Raw genomic sequence first — 27327 nt, 5'->3', positions numbered from 1 at the left:
CGCCGGATGATTGAAGACATAATTACTGTTTATTGGTGTGGACGTTAGGCACATTAGACGGTGCTCCACGCAGTACGCTCCACGCAAGAGTACGGAATCAATCTCGTGGATCCTCTCTTCCATTGAGGTCATGTAAACTAATCGGGAGTCCAGTGACTTTGTGACAATCTACGTAACTTATATTTGGACAATACAATAAGTGCTTATCTACGACCATGAATATTAGAACAAAGTATATGTGGAATTGCGGTTTATGCAAGGTGAGTTAGTTATTAAGATTAAATAAATAATATCGTTTTTAATCTAAAGTATTAGGGGGAAACAAATGCGCCCCACGACACAGGCACTGTGGTACTATCTAGTCATTGGTATATCATACAATATACAAGGAGTATTTTTTAAACACTGCTAAAATCAAATAATGGTACGACAGAAACAAGGATAAGGAGGTAAACAAAACAGTTTATAATTTGGTTACCTACCTGCAATTTCCAATTTACCCTACAAACGTAGTTCCTTTAAAAGGTAAAATCGTCCGAGTTATTACAGGACCGACACAAACCAGTATAAGGAGATAGGTAATTAAGAAACTATTTGTAATTTGGCTACCTTCAAATTTTATATTGGCGATTATTGTTAACGAAATTAGTTAACAATAATCGCCAATACCAACAAGACTTAAAAAAACTTCGGTAGGCTTTAGACTTAGAGTTTATTAGACGCCTGTACCGCTTCTTGATTTCTTCGAGCATTTTTTCCTCTTTATCCCAGCGAATATTTTATCTTATCTATTAATTTAGCTTTAGCAAATTAAATTAGTGGTAGGTGTGTTTGTCAATAAGCTTACACAAGTAAAAATCCTTCTTAATATTATAAACGCGAAAGTTTGTATGGATATTTGTTTGGATGTTTGTTACTCTTTAACGCCGCAACTACTGAACCGATTTGACTGAAATTTGAAACGAAGATAGATAATACCCTGGATTAACACATAGGCTACATTTCATTTCGGAAAAATCAATGTTTCCCACGGGATTTATAAGAAACTGAACTCCACGCGGACGAAGTCGCAGGCGTTTGTTAGTCTTACAAAAAGTTGAAGTACTTGTATGACAATTAAATTAATACAACTTCTAAATATTATGACTGACATCTTTGTATCCAAAGATAGGCGTCCACTACTGGACATAAGCTCCTCCGCGGCGCAGTGGTATGCGCGGTGGTGTTACAAGATGGAGGTCCTGGGTTCGATCCGTGGCTGGGGCTAATTGAGGTTTTCTTGATTGGTCCAGGTCTGGCTGGTGAGGGCTTCGGTCGTGGTAACTAATACCACCCTACCTTACCGGCAGAGACGTACCGCCGTCGATTTAGCGTTCGGTACGATGTGTATAGAAACCGAAAGGTGTGTGGATTTTCATCCAACTCCTAACAAGTTAGCATCAGGTGGTCAAGGACTTACTTGTAAAGAATAAAAAAAAACCTTTAAGTAAATATGGGCCTAGGGCCTTCTCAAATATAATATTAATAGTGCGATGGTGATAACAAAAAGTTAAGTTTATTGAGGTGTCTTCTCAGTTTAATCTCCGCGCGTATGGAACCTTATTTAAAGTAAAACATACAAGGACGTAATCGTGTGCAGGATTCAATAATGGATTGAACATTGCTTTTTAAATGTTATCAGCATCATCATCAGGCTTTTTTTAATCGATTTCAAAATGAAGAGGTTCTCAAGTTCATCGGTATTTCTTTTTTATGTATTACTCGAAAACGCCTGAACCGATTTGAAAAATTATTTTTTTGTTTAAAAGGATATACTCCCAATGTGGTCCCATACTCATCATGTCAGGATCTGATGATGGGATCCTAGAGAAATCGAGGGAAACTTTCAAAAATTATATGGGTGTGTGTCGTAGATTTTTTCATTAAGTATTTAAAGCACTACAATTTCATGAAGGTTTGGAATCGATCTGATTATGGAGCCAAAATACAGACGGGGGAACTCCTCAACGATTTACATCAGTTACCTTGGGTTTGGGCTTGATTAATTTGTATTGATGAGAACTTTCCACCTAGATGGGTTGTGACTGTGATTAAGGATGTGTTGACAAAGTCCAAATACAATTAAGGAAACTCCTTATCGGTTTACAGTAGCTACCTTGTGTTCGGGCTTGATTAATTTGTATTGATGAGAACTTTCCAACTAGATGAGTTGTGACTATTATTAGGTTAGGTGATAAAGATCAAGAATAATTAAATGAACTCCTTAATTTTATACACGTAGTATCTATCTATCTATAATATATTAAAAAATACAACCGACTTTAAAACCTTTTAGGTTTTAAAGTCGGTTGTATTTTGTATAAAGTTGTTTATTGTATACTAGGTTTTAAAGCCGTACCCACTAAACTAAAAAGTGAAAAATAACATCATAAAATTATTATGTAATGCTGATTACTTTGAAACCGATAATGTACTTTAGGGATTGAATTTATAAAATTTGTGAATCACATCATATTTCGTATTTTTTTATGATTTACTAGCGGACGCCCGTGACTTCGTCCGCGTGGAATTTAGTTTTTTAGAAATCCCTCGGAACCATGGATTTTTCCGGAAATTAAAGTAGCCTATGTATTAACACTTTTTAATATTATTAGACACTTTTTAATATTTGAACTATAAACATTAACGCACAAATAACAAAAATATTAGTAATTTTGTTTGAACGCATATACAAATCTAACGATCATTACATTACCTACGGCGTCATTAGTTTGTGCCATTTTGTATGGGGCATTTTTCAGGGATCCGCGGCAGCGCCGCAAATCTGACCCTTTAAATCCCTGTAGCTCCGAAAGTAATGATCGCAGATACCCTGTTCCTTTTACAAAATTGCTTTACTATTAGCATACTCTTAATTTATATACAATTTAAAAAACTGTCATCATCCCTAACTCAGACACTATCAAAAACATCCGATAGTGATAAGTGAGCTTAGTCCGACAGCCTACAATATAGCAGTGTGGTCTAAGTTCCAAGTCCTCTCTCTTAAATGCAGGAGGCCTGACCAGTGAGCCATTCAGGCTGATAATGATGACTCGTATACGTACAAATAGGACAGTCCATCGTACTCCAATGAATCTAATTAATTGTTAGGAATGCACAGCGAGCTATGGGCGTGTGTTGATCCCATACATTCCCCATGAGTCGACTTTTAACGGGAATTAAAATGTGGCTAGCACCGGAATCAACCGCCTTAAGGAAGTTGTGGAGAGAATAAAACCGGTTTTTTCTGCTCTGTGTCTAGTTACGTTATCGCCATGACTGAAACAACGCATAAGCTCGATGACTTACTAGCTCAAACGCAATACTCATTATTTACGCATTACCATAACATTTTTATTCTAATCCATTTAAAATCTACTGGTCAAGAGAAATTTGAGATTTTGTTAAAACTGGAAGCTATATTTGTACTACTTGATTAACCAAACTAATTGTTGTCCTAATAAGCCTAGGACAACAATTAGTTCGGTTAATCAAGTGTGTATTGTTGACTTAGGATCTAAGGCATTTGGATAATACGCCAAAATTTAAATCTAAAAATTAAAATCTCAAACGATGTACATAGGTGTTTTATGGGCCCAGTACTAGTAACCAGAGTAACGATTGGTGCAACTAACTAACGAAAACAATAACATAGTGCACAGAGTGATAAAGTGGACTATATTATTTAACTCGATCACTGTTGGCGATTCGGATAGTCCTGAATCTGTATAAGTGGGATATGGATCTATTCATAGCTAAATTTGATAATAATAATTAAAAATTAAATAAATACCTAATTAGAAATTAAGTGGGATATTCCTATATATAGGAAAATGTTTTTCAGCTTAAACGAAACTCAAGTTGATTCACTAATTCCTTTTTAATTCCATCGCTGTAATTGAAATACGAGTAAGCCGGGCGACTCAGTGTTAATTGTTTTGTTGTACCTACCCGTCTTCGTGCTCAATGAGTATCGCCCACTCTCCAATTACTCTAGTACCATTATCTATTCTTTGCCATTAGCTCTAACTGCTTCCAAATAGGTACTATCAGTTCGTATTAGTTCTAGATTAAGATCGACATGCATCTAATTAAAGTGTTATACTTTCAGATATTGTTTTTCTATTGGAGTTATAATTTAATATCCCCAATAAGAGCTTCACCGACTATAATAAAGCTCAACTCGACAGAAACTAATGTGCTAATAGAAACACAAAATGAGACGAATATTGAACTATTTCACTGGGAGGACTATAGTGTGCTTGCAGCGATGCTTATTATTTCATGTGCCATAGGAGTGTTTTATGGTTATTTTGGAGAGAAGCAGATGACTGGGGACGACTTCCTCTTGGGCGGTTCGTCTATGGGAACTTTTCCTATGGCTTTGAGTTTGGCAGCTAGGTGAGTTTTGTAGATTTTTTTATTTTTATAGGATAAAAGTTTATAAGCTCCTTTTAAAAAAGTGTAATCTTCTGAAATTTTGTAAATGGACGCACCTATATTTAGCTTAGGTAATTTAGATTTTCTTCATTTATTCGTATAATTACTCCGAAATTTTCAAAATCTTTTTAATAGGTGTCTACATTACTACTTACATTACTACTTTCGTTATCTATTATTGTTTTATTTTCAGTTTTATAACAGCAATAGAGTTGTTAGGAAACCCAGCAGAGATGTACATGGCCGGCGGGCAGTTTTGGATGATTTGTTTGGCATTTGTGCTTGTGGTCCCCGTAACGAGTCAACTATACCTGCCCGTATTTATGAGGCTTCGACTAACTTCGTGTTACGAGTACTTGGTAAAGTATACATATAACTCATTTTACTGACTCTTAAACATTTAATTTTCTTACTCATTTAATTTTTAGAGTAGGTATATGATGAGATAATATGATATGCCTGAACCTATGTTAAATACACTAGAGTATTAGACCATGTGTTTCTCATGGTAGGAACATACATATTTCACAATTTCTATTATTGCATTCTTAAAAATACCTGCTTCACTAGTTCACACCATAGAAATCTAATTCACAAGGCAATTTAAATGGTGAGTAGGGAGAATTTGTCGCCGCACAGATGACATTATAGTTGACCTCCAAAATTCTATTATCTAAGTATAAAGTTTATACGTTATAATCTTTCTCTATTAATCCCTGTAACTACAGTAAATAATTATTTACTGTGCTGTAACAGTCCGTATCCTAACCTTAAAATAGGTACCAACTGTGCGTTGTAAATAAATACAAATGTATGTATGTACTGTGGTAAAGTTGTATCGGTAGCCATTTATTTTGCCTTGATAAAATACAATTATTTGTATATTATAGTTTAATAGTATATAGGTATAATAGTTTAATAGTAGATACTACATGAGTTCGTTTACTTATGTAGATATTATCTACAAAGTAGTTTATTAAGTGAATATTTTCAGGAAATACGCTTTTGCAAATCAATGCGTGTGTACGCGAGCTCTCTCTACATGATGCAAATGATATTGTATACGGCAGTGGCAGTGTACGCCCCGGCGCTCGCTCTATCTGATGGTAACCGTCTTATAACTATACTAGCCGACAGCCCGCAGTTTCACCCGCGTAGTTCCCGTGGAATTACGGGGATCAGTGGCGTAACTATACCGTCTGAGGCCTGTGGCGAATTCATTGGATGAAGCCCCAGAATAACCGTCGCGTAATTTTGTAAGTGTTAGATTATCTACTTCTGAGCCTCGTTGGATAGGGGGCCCGTGGCATTGTAGTTACGTCACCGATGGAAATAAAATAAAGATTATGTTGCTTGCTGTTGCCGAGAGTTACGGAAAGTAAAGTTTCAGCGGTTTAGCCGTAAATCAAACTCACTTTCATCTCGTGTTTTTAATATTAGTATGGAAGTATTGATTTAAATGTTCTGTGAGCTATTGAATCTTTTGAAATATAGCGGAAGAGCAAAAGTTACACTGACGTTAAACAATCCTGTTATTTAGGGGTTAGGGTGGAACCTTAATCGGATTAGGTGGGCTGATACAGACTACTATCAACTACTAGGTATCTATGATAAGAAAAATTAATATTTTTGTGAATTTCTTCATGGACAAATAATTTTTCGTGATTGTCCCTAAAACCATAATATTTGTTGTTCGTTCAATCTTTGGATATTTGTCTGAAACATTTAGGTTGGCAAAAAAAACTGATCGTCTAACGTCTAATAAATCAAGAAGTTTCGTCATAAGTGATAAACGGACTATGTAAACTTAAATATACCTATACATTTTTCGAAATGTACCTACCTACATAATACCGTTACTTCATAATGTTTTCAAATAAAATGTAAAAGTGGGTTGAGATCATAAATGTATTTAGAAAGATAATAATCTGTCTATTTATATGCAATAGGTACCGCTGTTGTATGGTAAAAATGTTCAACGATTATCTGTGGAGAAACAACTAAAAATGTATGATGACGCAACTATTTTACTACGTAATAGTACCCGACACGTAATTAGCGAATAATCGTCATTATTTAAGAATGGGTATGGTATGCACGAGTATAAGTTTTATATTCATGTACGCTAGACAGTAATCGGCAAATTATACTGTAAACATTAGATTGCGTCGCCTACTTTTTATAATTTAGTAATACCTAAACTATTACCAAATATTGTCTAGACCACAGCTGTTTTCAAATATATAGTCTTAAGAGGGCTGCAGAGACAGTCAATCTAGATTGCGATTGTCAGCAAAATAATTATGTATCTACTTATATCGGTGTATGATTTAAAACATCCACTACATCAATAATTGGCAGTGATATTTTGTTTTTGCCATTATCTAAAATGGCTATTTTAATCAAAGACGTTAATAACGATAGTATAATTTCAGAACAGAAATCTACATGGAGTTTAGTTTTTTAACACATAGCCTTTTTGTGTATTCCGCGACGAAAAAGTCGCGTGTCTTTAATAGACAATATAATATTAATTAAATAGACTAACACTAAATTATAACTTGAACAACAAAACATAATTACCATAATAATGAAAAAATTTACTAGTTTGATATTTTTATTTGATACCCATATTGAAGGGAGTTGTTCAAAAATATATAATCCGCCATTTTGGAACATTTTCATCAAATATCTATAACTAAGAACACTGTTGACTTATTCCCATTCCAAACAAAAAAATCAAAATCGGCTCATCCGTCCGGGAGATATGATGCCACAGAAAGACACACATACACGTCAAAGTTATAAACATCCAATGGTTTAAGTAATAGAAACACGAAAAATGTTTAAAATTAAATAAAAACAAATAATGTAACATCTACATTGTGTTAATTTTTTTAACACAAAAGCGCGACAAAAATAATGTCTATGTTGTGTTGTCTATTCTGTAACTGTGACGAAAAGGATGCTACACTTAGTTTCGTGCTAGGCGAAAAAAAGAAATATATAATTCTGAACACGAACAGTGTACACATAGCTACACATATTTCGTTACCCAATAATCCTTAGTAACGATTCAGGGTCATGTCTCTGATTTTGTAACGTATCAATAAAGTGTTTATTGACACTTTTTCTATTTCGTTATCATGGATCTTCACATTCACTTGTGTTTTTTGTTGATTATCCAGACGTACGAGTTACCTACGATTTCACATTATAACAGTCTTGTCATTAGAGGTTATTAAAAAACAATTTGGTATCGGTAATATAAAGTTGTCTGAACTCTGAACCTAAAACAGAGATTAATAGAAGTTTTATATATATGTGTTGTTATTATTTATATTATATATTAAAATTATATGAAACAGATTTGTAAAACTCAGAAGTCCTACATAGTTGAAATCTACGTAGCTACATATAAACATCCAATATAATCGCATAAGTCTGTCTGTTTGTCAGTTACCTTTTTATAGCTAAACCGAAAAATTTATTTATGTATTTTCAAGATTTTATTTTACTACTTCATACAAAATCACAACTTTCTAGCACTAAAAGTATTGAGCTAAACGGCAGACAGACTGCCAGATGAAGTGATGGACAAAGGGTCCCTTAATGTTAACGGAACTCTCAGATTTTCTCGGAGTCGTGAGTTCGGCTAAGCTAATAACGATATAAAAACGCTAGAAAATAGATAAGTAGGTGTTTACAAACGAATGTGCGGGCAAAAGCTAACAATTAACCATATTCTTAACTACGAGTACCTATTATTACAAACGATACATTGGTAATTTAAATGTTAATTTAATTGGCACCTAGCTTCTTTTATTACGATATAAAAACTTATTATTATAGAAACGTAATCATCATGATTTCACCAAAATGTGAAATTTCCTTCATAATAAATCTTTACTCAGTCATAGTTCACTTAATAAATTGGTAACGGTGAGTAATTAAACAGATTAACCATACAAATCTTTTGTTACTGATATGTTTATAGTTATATCACTTGTTTATTCAATTGTACCTATATACCTATATGTTTATATCACTAGTTGTTTATTCAATTATGTACCTAGCCGTATTATATTCTTGCGCTTTTTTAGATTTTTGATAAGTACTCAATAGTAATTTCAAATATTAATAATTAATTTTCTCTCAAAATTTCGTCGCTAGGGAAAATTGATCTTAACATTGATTGCAATAATGAAATAGGTAGGTAGGTGGGTTTATTAATGTAGATAACTATAATTAGGCGTGCGATAGTTACCTACTGTAACTAACTAAATATAGGCACAGTAAAAAAAATACTGTGATATAGGTCAGCAATTCTACTCACTAACCTTCAGGTATAAACAAATGCAAGACATAAAAATTTTCGAAAGAGGCGATATAGAGCATACGAATTTTATTATCATTGCTTAATAATTTATGTATTCTAAAGAGCCTATTGTTCTAAAATTGGGTAGTGGTTACGGGGCTATGAAGTCACTACACACTAGGTACATTATAATAGAAATGTTATGGGACTGTTTTAGTCATACAAATTGTAGGTATGCCTAACTACCTAACACCACGAATACATTTTAGCACTAGTACATATAAAATAAGATAAATAAATAACTAAAAAAGCCTTTATTCTAGTATATCTTACAATTTTAACTTATAGTTTAACAAATTAATGAAAATGTAATTTGAGTATGTAGGTACAAGTCGCCTCTACGACGTAGGCCTCCCTCAAAGTTTTTCCAAAGTTTTCTATTTCGGGCTACGTATCTAGACCGTCATCCAGATCGTGAGACGTCTTCGTCTCTCCATCTCCTTGTCTGATGTCCCCTTTTTCTTTTTTGCCGTAGTAACCCATTCCGTATTTTTTTTGTAACTAGTAGGTACATATTACAAATAGAAATGTACTATAGGTATTAATTTACTAATACTTTTTAAATAAATATGAATATATATTTTTTTTTAATTTTGCAGTCTAAGATAAGATACCTACTTGTAAAAAAATTGAATACATAAATATAAAAAAATATGTAATTATGTACTTGGTCGTCCATAAATCTAATCGACTACCTAATTAGGACAGTGCGACAGAAAATAAGTCTATTTTATGACAACGGACATACCACACTATCTGCACTAGTCCCTAATCCCTCTCATTCTGAGAGGAGATTCGAGCTCAGCAGTGAGCCGAGTATGGGGTTAATGATGAATAATGACACTATATGTCAGGATCAACTGTATTTCAAATGAGTCCAGCCGTTTAAGTGGAAGTTAAATGACAAACACACCTACAGAAGAATTATATACATATTATAGAAAGGTTTATTACTTTACATAATACTTAGTTAAGTAGAAAGTTAAACATGCAATAATATAACCAAAGGTCAATTCATCATGTTAATTTTGCCATTTTATTATTTTGATACAAAATTGCTTTTTAATATTAGGTAGGTAGATATTTTAGCATGTGACATGATTGATGATTTACATAAGTTGGGAAATATATTCTAAGACATTATTATGTAAATGTAAGGCATATTTTCTAAAAATTAATCAAATCTCATGATCTCTATCCACACCCCTTTCGGTTTCTACACGACATCGTACCGGAACGCTATATCGCTCGGCGTTACGTCTTTGCTGGTAGGGTGGTAATTAGCCACGGCCGGGCGGCCAGACCTGGACCAAATAAGAAAACCTCATTCAGCTGGGGTTCGAACCCAGGACCTCCGTCTTGTAAATCCAGCACGCAAACCATTACGCCACGGAGACCAAAAATACCAAAAAGACCTTGATAAAGTACTATAGTGTACGAGTATTAGGTATGTGTTTTATGATATGAGTTATCATGCAGACAGGTATACGCCAAACTTCTAGCCCGCTCTGAACACGAGGCGTATGGCTGCTCAGTGTTCTAAAACATATTTCAGCGATATGTTTCAGAACACATAATTCGTGCGCAGTTCGGCGAGTTGTAACTAAAAGTCTACCTAATGGGGGTGATGACTAGGTTTGAATATATTGATTTTTATGATACATTCGGCTAAATAAGGTCAATGTTAACTAATTTATACATAAAAAGCAAAGATTGACTGGATATTTGCAAAATAAATAAGATTATAAAATTTCAAAATCTATTAAAAATCTTTTATCGTAATTAGATGAAAAATCTTACAGTTTTAGCTTCCTTACATTAAATGTGACATTTGTTAATACATGAACTATAAACATAAACGCACAAATAACAAAGATATTAGTAATTTGTACCTACGACGTCATTAATTCGTACTGCATGGGGCTTTTTCAGGAACCCGCGGCAGCGCCGCAAATCTCACCCTTTAACCCTGTTACTTTTACAAAATTGCTTTACTATTCATACTCATATAGCATACTCTTAACTTATATGTACCTATACAATTTAAAAAACTGTCATCACCCCTATTGCAAGTTATAAGCTCTAATTAATGCGAGACACGTAACAGGTATAAGTAATCTCTTTTGATTTGCAGTGACGGGCTTGAACACATATTTGGCTGTGTCCGTAGTTTACATTGTGTGTATTTTCTACGCTTCTCAGGTAAGAATGAAATCTACTCATAGGTACTAACTTTACTAATGAGTTACGTTCAATTCATTGCACATCGATAGCCTATCTAAATGTACTAATTAATACACCCACAAACCTAGCGTATGGGTTATGTTTGCTAAGCAATAGCTGGCGGTGACAAAATTAGCGTTGACGTTTGACGGTTCAGATTTAAGGTCGTAGCTCATTAGACCCACCCGGGTCCCAACCCGCACCGCCTCATCACTAGGCGTCCACTTGTCAACAGGTGGACCACGGGTAGACGCTGCGTTGTCTACCAGTGAACCTCGAGTGGTCAACGAATTTCCGAGAGTCGACTGGTGGAACACGGTTGGATGCCGCGTTGCCAACTCGCGATTCACGCGAGACAAGCATGTCAACAACGAGTGGTCCACTCGCAATCCGCGCGTGAACACGTCGCGATCGAGGTGAGGCGGTGCGGGTGGGTGGTTCTAATGAGCTACGACCTTTAAATGTTTAAAAATTCGATTCAGACTTGCATGGGTTCAAATCACAGAAAAAATGTTTATCGACTACTGATGAATTTAATAGGTAATGTGGTAACGGTAACATTGGAGTTCTTCTTTCAATTCAAGTCCTGGATCGAACTGGTGTTTACGTCTTCTGAGACATTCTCAACAGCCGTGGGTAGGTGCAATGCAGTAGCGTGATAGGTCTAAAACAACTTTGTTATGGATGGAATGAGCTATGGTGAAGGTATTGCTGCGTGGTCGAATCAGAAATGAGAAGATCCGTAGAGGAACCAAAGTCACTGAGCCAATAGCTCTACGAGTCGCGAAGCAGGTGGCAATGGTTAGGGCACATAGTTCGAAGAGCCGTTAGACGTTGGGGTCCCAAGGTGCTGGAATTGCGATAATACTATAAAGCGCAGTGCCGGTCGTCCCTCACCAGGTGGACTGACGACATCGAGCGAGTAGCAGGGCTTCGGCGGCTCAGGATCGTGATGTTTACACGAGTTAAGTCAAGTACAAGTCCCTACAAAAGCCTATGTCCTATAGACGTCCGTCAGCTGATATGATAATGATGATTATAGGTCTCCTACAGACGGCTTGTGCCTTGTAGTGAATAAATAAAATAGGCAAATGAATAATGATGGAGACAAACAGTAGGTACACTGTATGACAATTTTCAGCTATTCTATGTTTTCCAGGGCGGCATGAAGGCAGTTATAATGACGGACTCGTTTCAAACCGCGGTGCTACTCGGCTCACTCGCCGCTGTGCTCGCACTTGGCGCTGAAAAAACAGGCGGTTTGGACGCAATATGGGACCACGCAAGACGCACCGATAGGCTACATTTTTTTGAGTAATCTTTATTTTGTCACAAATTAGCGTATAAGGAATTGCAAAATCATTACATTCTGATAGTTGCAGAATCAAAATAAATAATAACCCAAGTTCGCCAACTAATGTATACATAACTATATATCCCCCTTCTTCTAAAGGGATAGTTTCATTACCGGATTACCTATTACCGGACAAAAACCCCTCCTGTCTTCTAAACGCTGGTGTCCCTGCCATAAAGCCTACCAACGACGTCGCGAGAGTTATTTACCTCCCATTCTCTCTTTCCTCCTTTTACTTGATCTTTTATTATATATTCCAAAAAGTGCTTAGCTACATTCCATTTCTTACTGCATTCCAGCCATTGACCTCTTCTTTTGGTGATTCCAGCATTATAATTTATAATCTATACGAAATCCTACCTATATACGAATCTCGGACCTCTGCCTAAAGGGATGTTATGAACCGATGGGGGGAGCTAAAAAGAGTGAAATGTTAACTGCATCATTTTACAATTAATTTCGATGTGCCATACCCACTCGTGCGCTGTGGCGTATAGAAGTCATCTCACCTTTTGTATTAGATATCATTGCCTATAAACCAATTCCCTACGCAAGACAAGATTACAGAGAATAATAAGTAGGTAATTGCTGTACCTATATAGCTGAGAGTGAAAATAATAACGCGTGTGCACTAACGTCTTGCGTTGTGAAAAGTGCATTCCATGTTGTTTGTTACACCACCGGAGGCGCGGCGGCGGTGAGACAATGCCGGTGGGAAAATCTTCCGTGATGGACGGCTTGCCCTATCACCTTAATAGTAATGTCGCCTTACACACGCGATCCTATTATCTTGCCTCGTACTCGTTAACTTATAGAGCCATAGAAAAGTCAAAAAAACAGTTAAATGACTTGAGGTTCTCATGCCTGTGTTAGTACATACATAGGTACCTACTTGTATTACTATCCACTGCCGCCCGAATTACCTACATAACATAACATAACATAATAGCTAGCTAGTCTACAATATTTTTTACATAATTAATTCCATTTTAAAATAAAAACTATTAACTATCTGTACCTACTCTGTACATCAGGGGCTATGGTTCCTAACAAACTGGTTCCTATCGGGTTACCTTTAAAAAAACCACTTGAACGGGTTACCTACGAGAATGTTTCATTCTTCGCTACTGATGTATCTACTAATAAGTTAAGCAATTTGTTGAATGTTTATTTTTGGATTAACTACTACTAAACTACTTTGAATGAGTAGAAATATAAAATAACCGACCCACATGGGCGCGAATATACCCATTTGTTTACATTTAACAAGTTAGCAATATTGTCTATTACAGCATGAACCCTGACCCAACAGTGCGGCATTCATTTTGGTCGGTGGTAGTAGGCGGCACAGTGTACTGGATCAGCATGTTCTGCGCCAACCAGGCCTCTGTACAGAAGTACCTCTCCGTGGAGCGCGTGTCGCAGGCGCGCATCGCTCTGTGGGTGTCGGCGATAGGGCTCGTGGCGGTGTACTCAGTGAACTTCGCTACTGGGGCCCTGCTCGCCGCGCACTACGCTGGATGCGATCCCATACAAGTCAGTCGAAATCAAGTTTATTAGTAGGTCCGTATCGCGCTAAGGGGGTCGGCTATATTGCCTCGTGGCCTAAGGTTTAGTCTCCGGAACCCCGTAGAGCAATTATTGTTACGAAATGTAGGTTACATTACACACATTAAACATCTACTTTTCCACGAGTGCCTACCAAAGAAAATGGTCTACTTACACAAATAAATACAGTTAAAGTGTCAGTGTTAATTTAAAATTATTAGCTTATCATTAATATATGAAACTATATTTTAACTTATAAACAAGAAATAACAACTAACTTTTCATTTTTTGTCTGTCTTTCTGATCCGGCTGACGGGACTTGTAGCTGATGTTATAGGGCTGCAGATGGCTAGGCTTTATTACCCCCGTATAAAAATAACACTAACGGAACGGAAACAACCTACGTGGGTGCAACCGCGGGGCATCCATAGAATAAAATATTTTTATATAAAATCTGATTTATATCTTATATTATAAATGTTTATTTATAATATAAGATATAAATCAGATTTATATCTTATATTATAACTTAATTTACGTACTTACAATTCGCAGGCTGGTGTAATAAACGCGTCAGATCGTCTTCTTCCACTTTACGTTGTTGGGCAGCTCGGAGAAAATCGCGGCGTTCCCGGATTTTTCGTCGCCGGCATTTTCGCGGCCAGTCTTGGGTGAGAACATCGAATTTATTGACTTTTATCACAACAACCTCACTATATTAACAGGATTAACGTTAATTATTTTATTTACTTGCAAATAAGAACTGGAACGATCTATTTTTCAAATTTAATGGAATACACCGAATCACAAGAGCTCAGTTCAGACACTAATTTAAAAGCTTACTTTATTCCATATTTAGGAACTAACTAGAAATGACCAGCCTACATACCGGATTCAATTTAAGCAAGCCGATCGGGAATTGGGAACTCTGTTCATATTAAATTTAGCACATACTCGTACTCGTACATATAAGTTTAGTGATGGCTGATGATAATAATAATTGATAGATCTACGAGTAAATTAATCTTCATTATCGTAAATTGTATTTTTTTTTCAGATAGGTTATTTTAATTAGATACATCTCAATCTGAATGAAAAAGTCCATGTCAATTATGTTTTAAACTAAAATAAGGAATATGCTTTGGTACTCAAGTCTAGGAACATATTTGCAGTTCCATAGCTTTGAAATTGTTTTTATTTTTATCTATACTAATATTATAAAGAGGTAAAGTTTGTAAGTTTGTAAGTTTGTCACATTTTTTAAATGGGGTAATCTTCGGAACTACTGGTCCGATTTTAAAAATTCTTTCACCAGTAGAATGCTACATTATCGGGGAGTGCTATAGGCTATATTTTATATTGGTATCATATATATTAGTCGAGTTATCACAGTTTTTGTCATACAGGTCGGACTGAAAATCCTCTTAAGCAGACTTATTCGCATGCGCTGCCTTAACTATTGTGTAAAATTGAAATTAATGCATGAAGACTTTATGTATCTTTAAAAGTCCTACAAAAAAGTCCGCGACACCATATATCTATCTTCTATATATTAGCAGGTATAGTACCTTTTGTGTTTTAAAAATTATTAATTTTATATACTTAGGTTTACGTCATTATTTATACAACTAAACTTTAATCCTTATTAAAATAAATTATTTAATAATCACAAGGATATTATGGAGATAAGATTTGCCCTTTACAGTATGTTAATTACTTAAATAGTTTCGGAGATAATACAAAATTTCTAAAAGACGCAGAAATTCCGCTATATGACGCCCGGCGCTTTCATTTACGTAGTTCCCGTTCCCGTGTGAATATGGGGATCAAACATAGCCTATGACACTCGCAAATAACGTAGCTTTCTATTGGTAAAACAATTTTCCAAATCGGTCCAGTAGATCCAGAGATTACCTTCTACAACCACACGAACTTTACCTCTTTATATTATTAGCATAGAAGTCTCTATTTCTCTTGGTCATACCACCACTCTCGAAGGACTGGACCGATTTTGCTAAGGGTAGGAGTAAGATAGAGAAGTTACAGGGTAGGGTAGGGTACGGGTAGGGAAGCGTAGGGGTAGTGTAGGGGTAGGGTAGGTTTAGGGCCGTGTTTAGGGTAGTGGTAGGGTAGGGGTAGAAGTAGGATAGGGAAGTGGTAGGGTAGGGGTAGGATAGGCGTGAGATAGGGGTACGGGTGGGATAGGGGTAGGAAAGGGATAGGGTACGGGGAGGGTAGGGGCAGGATGGGGGTAGGCGAAGGATGGGGGTAAGGTGTAGGTAAGGTACTAAGGTAGTAGGGTAGGAGTAGGTTTGGGGTAGGGTAGGGGTAGGGTGGGGGTAGGGGTAGGGTAGGGTAGGGTAGGGTAGGGGTAGGGTAGATGTAGGGGTTGGGTAAAGTTGGGGTAGTGGTAGGGTAGAGGTAGGGTAGGGTAGGGGTAGTAGTAAAGTTGACATCGAAATTTACGCAGACGAAGTCGCGGGCGTCCGCTAGTATTACATATTTTAATAGCATACCTTAGAAAATTTTTATAGGTTATGAATCAATTGCATGACTATCATTCACGTAAGAAATTTATTTCACGACGACGTTGGTAGGATATGCAATAGGCTCCACAGCAAAGGGGGGGAACTCAACACCGAGAGATCGCTAGAATACTGTCGTATCCACTCTAAGCAAAACTTTTCCTACTAATTAAAGGGCTACGGGAATATTGGCCATATTAATTATGGCAAATATCTTAATATTGTTTTTCAGTCCTTTACCATTATTTCTATTAACTTACAGAACAGTAGCATCTGCGCTAAACTCTTTAGCGGCTGTTGCGCTGCAAGATTTAGCGACGGGACTTTTCGGCATCAAGTTACCAGAAGAAAAAGGCGCGACTGTAAGATATTTTTATTAAGTATACTTTTCCCAAATAAAATTAAATGATTATATCCAGTGCCTCATTGCTCCAGTGGTTAGTCTATATGTTTTCGATTCCTGAGTCGGGCTATGAAATACCGTGTTTTTCCAAATTTTCAGTAGGTCAAATTCTCAGCCCGGAATTGAAATTGATGGTGACAAACCACATTCCCGTGCATCGAAGAGCACGGTAAAAGGTCGGTTATTATCACCCTAAGGCCGCCAAAGCGCATTAGAGCAGCGCGTTTTTAGTTTTATTATTTTATTTAGTCTTAGTAGTCTGATCTCCAAATCCCCCTCATCTCTTAGGAGAGAGGTTTTGCACTGTTGAAGGCCGTTAAAATAATTTATTAATGAAGATGATAGGCACTTCATTTACCTACACGTCAATATTTCTCATTTATATTAAAAAAGTCAAGAAACTATGAGCCGTAATAGCCCAGTAGATATGACCTCTGCCTCCGATTCCGGAGGGTGCAGGTTCGAATCCGGTCCGGGTCATGCACCTCCAACTTTTCAGTTGTGTTCATTTTAAGAAATTAAATATTACGTGTCTCATCGGTGAAAGAAAAACATCATGAGGAAACCTGCATACCAGAGAATTTACTTAATTCTTTACGTGTGTGAAGTCTGCCAATCCGCATTGGACCAGCGTGGTGGACTTTTGGCCTAACCCCTCTCATTCTGAGAGGAGACTAGAGCTCAGCAGAGAGCCGAATATGGGTTGATAATAATGATGATAATGTTATTAAAGGAGTCAAAAAAAAATAATGACAATTTTCAGATCGCTAAATGGGTGTGTCTAGCCTGCGGTGCGCTCTCCTTCGGCCTAGTATTCGCAGTGGAGAGACTCGGACCAGTGCTGCAACTAGCGTTGTCATTCAACGGGATGACCGGCGGCGTCTCTCTGGGCCTTTTTAGTCTTGGAATGCTTTTCCCTTGGGCAAACGCTAAGGTAGTATTTTGTTCTTGTATATAAATGTGGTGCGTATTCAAAAAATATATTCTGTAGATACGTCGTGTAGTAGATATGTCGTGGTCGACTTTATCTATCATACTTGGAACCATACTGCGAGATCTTTTTTTTTTATTATATTTTCAATTAGCCGGCCGTGCGGTTTCAACCGCGTGGTTCCCGATGCCGTAGGAACACTGGGATAAAATATAGCCTAGGTATAACACTCGGGGTTAGTGTATCTTCCCAACAGTGAAAGAATTTTTCAAATCGGTTCAGTAATTTCAGAGCCTATTTAAGGCAAACAAATAATTAAATCTTCCCTCTTTATAAAATTAGTAACTTTTACTTTTCTTCCACAAAAAAAAAATACATAAGTAAATATTGCCTTGTTGATAATGTGGAAAGATTAAATGGTTTCGGATCACGAGATCTTTGGTTCAAATCCTGAATTGCCTATTTTACTTAATATTAAAATATTAAGTAAAATAGACTGATGAAAAAGTAAGTTGTCTATGCATTAAATGCATAAAAGTCGGGAATATTGTATAGCATTATGTATACAGTATTCCTGGAATCATGCTTTATCAACTAGTACCTACCTACTTACTTAGTATTTTGATACTGAAATGCTGAAGCGTCTATTAAGATGGTACATTCGTGTCTTGGTGTTAATGAAGTCCTTTCGTATGGCACCGGTGTAGGGGGCGATCGCAGGCGGTGTATTCGGCCTGGCCCTCGTGCTGGTAGCGGGCGGCGGGGCACAGTACGCGCAGCTTCCTCTGCCGCGCCTGCCTGCGTCTGTGGACTCTTGCCCGGCAACTTTGAATATTACATCCCATCTGAGTATAGATCCAACGTAAGTTTTCTTTTTTTATGTTAAACTAGCGGACGCCCGCGACTTCGTCCGCACGAAATTTAGTTTTTCACAAAACCCTCGGAAACCATGGATTTTTCCGGAATAAAAATTAGCCTATGTGTTAATCCAGGCTATATATCTCAATACCAAATTTCAGCTAATTCGGTTAAGTAGTCGAGGCGAGAAATAGTAACAAACATTCATATCATTAAAATCATCAGTTTTCGCAAATCTCGGGAAACCATGATTTTTTTCGGGATAAAAAGTAGCCTATGTGTTAATCCAGAGTAAAATCTATTTCCATTCCAAATTTTAGCCAAATCGCTTCAGTAGTAGCGGCGTTAAAGAGTAACAAACATCCATACAAACTTTCGCGTTTATAATATTAGTAGGATAGGGAATCCCTATAAGGAAGGCATGGCCCTGCATTGAGCCGTTAAAATAGGCTAATGATGCTAACAAAGTATAGGTACTTACCTACCTACAATACTAAGTACGAATTACAGTCATGAAATGATAAAAGCTATGATGAGGTCTAGGTTGAAAAGCGCTGGCCTAGAAGTTTCCCGTTCACTCGCCTTGAAGGTGCATAAACTATACGTATCCGGGAACAGTGACGACAGAAGGGATTGCATGTGAAAGCTGTTCTCATTATAAACATTGATTGGATGTCAACAACAAGTAATTCTGACGGCAGTTGTTATGTGGTAGAATAGAGATGGAGGATTTATGTCTACTAACTATTTGAGGATTTCTTTAATTACACATTTGAATCAATAAACGGTAGCCTGCTTGCTTTCTATGGTGTTTATAACTGGGTAGACTTACATAAACTGCCTAACTTATAAGCAGCAAGTTTCTAGGTAGGTGACACTTAGGTGACTTGCTACAATGGATACCAAAATATCAACTAAACTAACAACCTTAATGTGTAGCTTTAGCATTCTGTTTACCAGAGAGAACCAGGACCAAGCCGTGTTCTGGTTGTTCCGCGTGTCGTACCTGTGGTACTCGAGCCTGGGCTGCATAGCTACGCTGCTGGTCGGGCTGATCGTGTCCCTCATCACCGGCGCCACCGACCCCGCCGACGTCCCCATAGACCTCATATCGCCGCCTGTCGTCAGTTTCCTCAACTCATTGCCCATCAAATTAAAGGTAATGTGGAAATATTTTGCCTATCTTGAAGGTTATATTCATGATTTTGGTCGACTCACATACAAAGTTTGAGCAGTAGGTATGAGTTTTATTGAAATATATAAAAATATTTAGGTATTCATATATTTCATTATATTTATACCTAATACCTACTGTTCAAAGTTCAAGTATGTAAGTCGACCAAAATCATGAATGTAGCGAAACATGATGGTGGAGCGTTGCGTCAGATAGCAAAAAGTTACAAAAGTTGGTTGAATTAAAGAGTCTCTGACTGATGACTTCCTACCGAGTCAAGGCTAAATCTTGGGCGTTATTGAAAAATAGCTATATTGCTATTTTTTCAAAAGAAAATCCTTTAGCACTCCAGAACACCTACCTACCAGTGCTGGAATGGCGACCCGCACTGGAAAGCGCAGTGTTCGTCGACCCCCCACTCCATCAACACTGGACCGAGTACATCAAGCGTGTTGCAGAGAGCCGCTGGATGCTGGCGGCTCGAGACCGTTGTGTTTGGAAGCCTATGCAAGAGGCCTATGTAAAGCAGTGGACGTCCATCGGTTGATAATGATGATTTATTGGAAGTTGACGTTTTTAACTAATCAATAATTCCGCGATCATCTAGAAAGCGCTGCGTATTCCAACGAGGCTGGGCTCAGAGCGGCGCAGGAGCTCCAGCGTGCGTCCGCCGAGCATGGCCGACGACAAGGACACGCGGCGTCGTCGGCGCCTCTCCGAGCTGGCCGGCGGAGTGTTCTACAGCGATACCCCGACGCTCACGCGCGGACACGACAACCTCGCCCTCGGCCTGGACTCTGAGAAGCCGCCGCCTCAAGAATACAAACGCACTAGTTTCAAATTCGAGCCCCCGGTTAACTGTAACAACCCCCAAACTTCTTCGTGTTGACTGTTCAGTGACACAAACAGGGGCTTGTTGTATAGTGTTATTGTGTAGACCGCGCTATTCGTAAACTCGGAATCCGCTCTGAACTAGAGGCGTGTGGTTGCGCAGTAGGTAAATTGGAACATATCCCAATCGGGTTACAAATTAGCTGCGCCGTTCGGCGTGATGCAATGTCAGAGCGAACTCGAAGTTTAACGCAAGGTATATAAAAAAAAGTATGATATTCATACTTGGAATATCTAGTTACCCAGTTGAATCGTATAATTAACAGTGTTGCTGTGATTTTTTTGACCACAACAGTCAAAAAAATCACAGCAACACTGTTAATATAGCTTTTTGAATAAGATAATATAGGTAGTACTAACATGGTACAATTTATTCATAAAATAGTAGGTAATCAATAAAGTATTTTTAAAATATTCAATTAACGTTTCCGACTATTGTTGAAGTGACCAATATACCTATTTTTTATTATGGTTTCAGCAATATCCAAGTCGAATTGATTAAATACTTTTACGAGTATAATATCGATAAGAATTCCAATGGACGTCAGTTCTGGAATATTATACAATATAAATACCACTTAGGTATTAGCTGACTCAATAAACTTCGTACCACCTAATATAACTAAAGCCACTGACGATCAAGTAAGCTCACGTGCCTGCAGCGCTAACGGCTTGACAGCCGATTAAACTGAACGTGCGTTGGTGCATGACATCAGGCCAGATCAGTTTTATCAGACATCAAGCTGTTAGCGCTGCAGACATGTGGGCTTATCGGATGGTGAGTGGCTAGCAGAACGTTCCCTTAGAAAGTTTATATTTAATTTCCCAATATCGATATTTAAACTGTTTTCGATTTAGGTATTTTTTTTTTAACTATCCCTGTGTGCAATCAATGAAAATTATTCAAAATCGGTTTAATGCAACGTTTTCAGGCGAGAACATTGAATAGTATAACGAATATAATTTCTAATTAAATGAAAAAAAACGATGTGTATAAGAGAACTGCATACATTATATTATAGCTCTTATAGATAATAGCTTCTGTAATTATATTTTTTATTGATTTATTTTAAAAAACATTATAGAGTGCAAAAAAGTAGACAGAGAAATATGCGAATAGATGGCATCCATCGCATAGATACTCGCGCAAAGAAAGAGAACAACTTATCTTTAAAGAAACGAGATAAGGCGATTTGATATACAGCGTGATGTAGTAAGATTTATGTTTTTTTAAAAACTGAAATAAACCTAGCGTGAGCACAAATTTAATCATATCATAAGCTTGCCAGTTAGCTTAAATTAATACATTGATAAACAACGGTTCAGTGTTAATCTATACTAATATTATAAAGCTGAAGAGTTTGTTTGTTTGAACGCGCTAATCTCAGGAACTACTTGTCCGATTTGAAAAATTCTTTGTGTTTGTTAGCCCATTTACAGAGGAAGACTATAGGCTATATATCATCTCCATATTCCTATGGGAACGGGAACCACGCGGGTGAAACCGCGCGGCGTCAGTTAGTATCGAATATATTTTAGCTTATAACGCCACTCCAATCAGTTGTCTATTTCTTACTCTGTCTACGAAAAAAATGCACTAGCAAATGTTTTCACTATTCGCTGTTCGTAGTTACCTAATAGTAATAATAATTCATTAGTACCTATTCTACTAACGATATTATGTATAATAGTATACTAAATGTTGTATAGATTAATCTTTATCCAAATTCCATAGATATAGTTAAATAAAATCATACTAAATCTTTGATTGTATATTTTATTTTCGTGCTAAAAATATGCATTAAAATATAAGAAAGGCAAACCAGTAGGTACATACCTATTAGTAAATCACAATAACATTACCTAGTCATCGATTACTCACTCCATCTTTTATTTACTTTATACATGTGATAGCTATTTATAATAACAGACTTATTTTTTTTTAATTTATAAATATTAAATGCCATTCAAAATTATCAACAAAGAACTAAACAAAATTATAGCAGTTATAACATTCAAACAATTATATTCATATTACGTAAATAATATAAGCATATATGTAGGTAGTAGAGTCAAATTAACTAATAATAAAAATAGACACAATTGAAAAAAAAACATTTGATTGACAACACAATTATAAAATAATAAAAAAAAACATTGTCGCTCCATCCATTCGCCATAAATAATTTCATAACGTCAAAGATTGTTTGTAATTGCAATTTCCATAATTGCATTTATAAATTGGATTTTCCATCCCCATAAAGGTGTAAAGTGTGCAGATGGAATTAAGTTACTCAACCGTTGTTGCAATTAAGATGTGGTTGGCACCACCTGCCACTGACCGCGCGCCCGTATACTAGCCACCCACGGTCCGATATCCTCACGTGCCTGCAGCGCTGCCGGCATGACGTCCGGCAAACCTCATCGTGTGTTGGTCGCGATGTGCATGACGGCTCGTCTTGAGGCAAACATCGCAGCACAACATACGTTGAATTTTTGTTAATAGGAGACATACAGCCTAATAAAACTGTTTAAAAATCTTCCTGCGGTGCGTTATATGAAAGGCCATTTCGTTTTTATAAACAAGTTTTATACTACTATATGTACATCAAAATATATAAACACAATAAACATATTAAATAGGTACATTCGTACTAAAATTATAATGCAGACGGTAATATTAACAAAGGGCCCTAAAGCCGCGTTTTCACTAGGGGAAATTTTTAATTTTTACCGCGACCGTCGTTCAACACGATATTTATGTGTCCCGTGGACGCTTGCCTTTTCTACGGGTCGATATTCCTGTATTCCAGTTCCGACCATGGATGTTTGAGAGAGAGGCAAGAGCGTATTGACTCCCATTTCTGAATTATTGTAGAATACTTCAATCTTGATTGCAAAAATTAAAAAAAGTGAGTATAGCTTTCATTTGTATCTTGCTTGACAATTCCATCGATATTTAAATAAGTATTTCGAAATCAGTTCTAGACATTCTAGTAAAATTTTAGATAGATCCGTCGCACGTTCGAAGACTGTTTATTGAAGACTGAAGACTTGTACTTTTCCTCTGTAGCAAATATTGTCGAACCTACCATCTTTTTTACGTTTCGATAATATATAATTATGTAACTATGTAAGCCGCACTGCCTTACCGCAAAAGCTTCGGGCGACATTCACAACTGGATAGTGTCTTGACATGTCAAATGTCGAGCCACCTTGTCCCACATAGCTGCGGGGACATACCACGTGAATGTCGGACGATATGTTCCTAGTGAAAACGCAGCTTTATTCTATAGACAGGTACAATCAATTATCTACGATTGATTTTAATATATATTTCTATAATGTGATATTAAAGAAATACATATGGATGGGTGTGTGGATGGATGGAAGGATATATTTTAGTAACAAAAATACTCATAACTTATAGGTACAAGGATATTTTTAACAAAATATGAAACATCTTCTTAGAGCGGCCACAAGTGAAATACGTACTCGTAGATGTAGTTAATGACTACATATTTAGGAAATTTTGTTGAGAAAACCCATACTACAACATCATGTAGGGAAAAAAAGATGACAAAGAAAATTGATTAATGTTACTTTCAGCTTTTTACTGCAAAAAAGTAATAATAATTAGATAATTATCATGAATGTAACTAACTACTAATTGTGTATGAATAAATTCAATTTTTGTTGCACAATTACTGTTATCTCTACGGGACCTGTTTGATGGAGCATACTCCGAAGGAAGCATAAGGAAGTCTGTCAAGATACTTCTACGATAACAGATCTTGATGTTGTGAAACTTGCTGTTGATGTATTTCTTGCATGGTAGAGACAGGCAATGTAGCGCTAACAGTTATGGAAGGCATCCCCGGTAATGATACTGGCGTTACCACTGGTAACCCACTGCTCAAAGGTGGAGGCTGAATAGGGGCTTGGGTGAAACTACTCATATCAAATGTTGGTACTAAATTCTGAGAAGTCTGTGGCAATGGAGCTGGAGATGGTACTAAGGGTTGGTTATAATTTGGCATTATTGGTATATAAGGCTGCGGCTGATTCATAGGAATACCTGGTAAATTTGGTAAAGGTGCTGGGGGTTGCATATTAGAAACTGAGGGTATACTACCTAAATTAGTCAATGTAGCATCAGCAAGATCTGCAAAGAAACAAAATCATAATGAAAATCAAGTAACTTATTCACAACATAAGTTTTATGTGACCAAATTATTATTATTAATAAAATATTATTTCGTCTTGAAAAAATAATACCCCATTTAGAAACCTTAGCATAGCTTTTTTTTTTACAATAATTTACACTGCAACTTTACATGGGTTTGTGGTATGAAGGGTGAAATTTCAGAATTGTTTTTACTTATTCTAATTAAAAATTGGAGTAAAATAATATTATATCTAAATCTTCATAGTACAACAAACATTTTCCTTTACCTAAACAAAAAGATAATGTTATGAGAGAGACAAGTGGTCAAGTCCTCTATGGTTAATTTAAAAAAATAATTATAATCACATTAATATAATCAAAACAATAATCATTAAATACTTACTGCTGGAGTATGCTGCCATATTGGACACCATAGACTGTGTTTGTGACATTGGTGGTAGAGATGCAGGTGGAGGAATGTTCACTTGTCCCGGAGGAACATTGCTAGTTTGGCTTGTGTAAGCTCCAGGGTTAACCATTGGCACTCCAGACAGAAATTGTGGTTGTGAAACTTGAATTGATTCTATATTTGTGCTTGGGTTAGTATTAACAAGTGGTGTTGCTTCGTTGGATATATTTATGTTTTGAACACCTGATACCAAAAACTGCTGCTGTTGCTGCTGCATATTTTGTGGTGCCTTAAAAAAAGTTATAGAAAAAATTAGTTAAACAATGTTCAACTAATCCTATTATTACAGTTAAAATATTGAAATAAAGAATATGTATAAAAAAATACAGTACAGTACAGAAAGTAAATTCTGTAAATTTGGAAAGAAATCAGAATATATTCAAAAAATTCTTCCAGCTAAGCAGTATATGTATAAAAGAAAGCTTAATTTGACTAAAAGACATACCATAGCTGGTGGAATATAATTTTGGTTTGGTGCAATTTGACTGTTTCTGATAGGGATTCTATGCAAATAGCCATAGCCAATGCCGCATCCGAGACTTCCTTCACCTCCCCACGTGTGATTTGGTGTAATCACAACTTCACGGCATGCATCATCATTAATATTGTATACATAAAGTTTCAATGCTCTTCCTTCGTGAGCTTCAATTATAGTGAAAAGATCTTCACTTTCATGCATGATAGAATCTGCTCCAATTATATAATCTGAAAATGGCCTCAAACCACCCAATTCTGCAGGTGATGATGGATGAACTTCCTGTAATTTAATAGTACAAAGTATTAAGACATTGGACAGATTTAAATAACTTTTTAATATCTTAGAAGTTTATTGTTAGGGTACAGGACCTGACCGCAACACAAATGTGACATGGTATAATGTGAGCAGTTGTGTGTATAGCAGTGGATATTATCCACTAGTACATTACAACTGCTCACATTGTGTGAACACACAACACTGAGCTATCTCACTTGGGATTTGACTTGCAGTCGCATCACATCATATGACAGGAGCACAACAGGTCTGGTGTAAATGGATCAGGAAGTAAACATGGAGCGGGGGCTCGAGGTCACAATTTTTCCTATGAATTTTCATTTTAGCTGTCAAACAGCTAGGACGGTTAGTGGATGTCGCACCTTGTGTGATGTTAGGTATCATATTATTTTAAGTAAATAATATAATAAAATATGTCAGTTTAGTTGCAATAGTCAATAGTCATTTTAAATATTTAACACTTAAACATTCAATATTTCATATTAAACATAGGAACTTCAAATCTTACCAAAATGTGCCAAACATTTTCATTTGCACCTTCATAAGAACAAAATCGAATACTGACACCTAGAAGGCCTTGCCCTCCCCAGTTTTCACTGGGTGTAATCACCACCTCTCTCACCGATTGAGTTTTTGTGCTATAAATAAGCATTTTTATTTGTTTATCAATATTCTGTTTTAGTAGAGTTTTTAGCGTATCATTGTCTTGATCTAATCTAGTGTTTTCAATAGCTACTATAAAATCGAAAAACGGTTCGAGATTAGCCTTCTGACCCGGAGAACCTTCTTGGACCTGTAAAACATTGACGTGTTAGCCGAGTTAACTCAGAATAACATTACAACTGCATTATTTTGAAAAATATAGGCAAAACAAACCCGTAACACGTGGTAGCCCTCCGAACCACCTCCCGGTACTTCAGAACTTTGTGATGAGCCCATTGGATTTAATAAATATCGGGAAATTGGAAAAATTCAAAGGTATCTATTTTGAATCGAAATTGTGACAATCTATGGTTTGACATTGACACATTGTATTTTGTACTAATTTCTACGTGGCAGATGCTTAGCTTTTCCGTTTTCCGTCATAAATACAGATTATCGCAATCTTAAAACCTATGAGTTGTCCGCGTAGACAGAGATACCCTCAGACT

At 36.6% G+C, this 27327-nt stretch overlaps 2 protein-coding genes across 2 annotated transcripts; one reads left to right on the top strand and one right to left on the bottom strand.

The window, feature by feature from the left end:
• LOC112052543 (sodium-coupled monocarboxylate transporter 1) lies at window positions 1-22535 on the top strand. The gene is made up of 13 exons (XM_052881480.1): window positions 1-260; window positions 4154-4443; window positions 4676-4841; window positions 5477-5588; window positions 10995-11062; window positions 12243-12397; window positions 13730-13973; window positions 14541-14656; window positions 16773-16872; window positions 17677-17847; window positions 18552-18706; window positions 19663-19861; window positions 20484-22535. The coding sequence occupies exons 1-13, from the start codon at window positions 216-218 to the stop codon at window positions 20763-20765; spliced, it is 2103 nt and encodes a 700-aa protein (XP_052737440.1). The 5' UTR covers window positions 1-215; the 3' UTR covers window positions 20766-22535.
• LOC112052534 (Golgi reassembly-stacking protein 2) lies at window positions 22525-27216 on the bottom strand. Its single transcript, XM_024091658.2, has 5 exons — window positions 27053-27216; window positions 26685-26969; window positions 25850-26161; window positions 25339-25633; window positions 22525-24932 (listed from the first exon to the last, which is right to left on the bottom strand). The coding sequence occupies exons 1-5, from the start codon at window positions 27113-27115 to the stop codon at window positions 24547-24549; spliced, it is 1341 nt and encodes a 446-aa protein (XP_023947426.2). The 5' UTR covers window positions 27116-27216; the 3' UTR covers window positions 22525-24546.
• Between the last annotated feature and the right edge of the window lie 111 nt (window positions 27217-27327).

This window comes from Bicyclus anynana, chromosome 5 (genome assembly GCF_947172395.1).
Source record: "Bicyclus anynana chromosome 5, ilBicAnyn1.1, whole genome shotgun sequence".
In the NCBI taxonomy this organism is placed as follows: Eukaryota; Metazoa; Arthropoda; class Insecta; order Lepidoptera; family Nymphalidae; genus Bicyclus; species Bicyclus anynana.
This window is presented reverse-complemented; position numbering and strand designations above follow the sequence as displayed.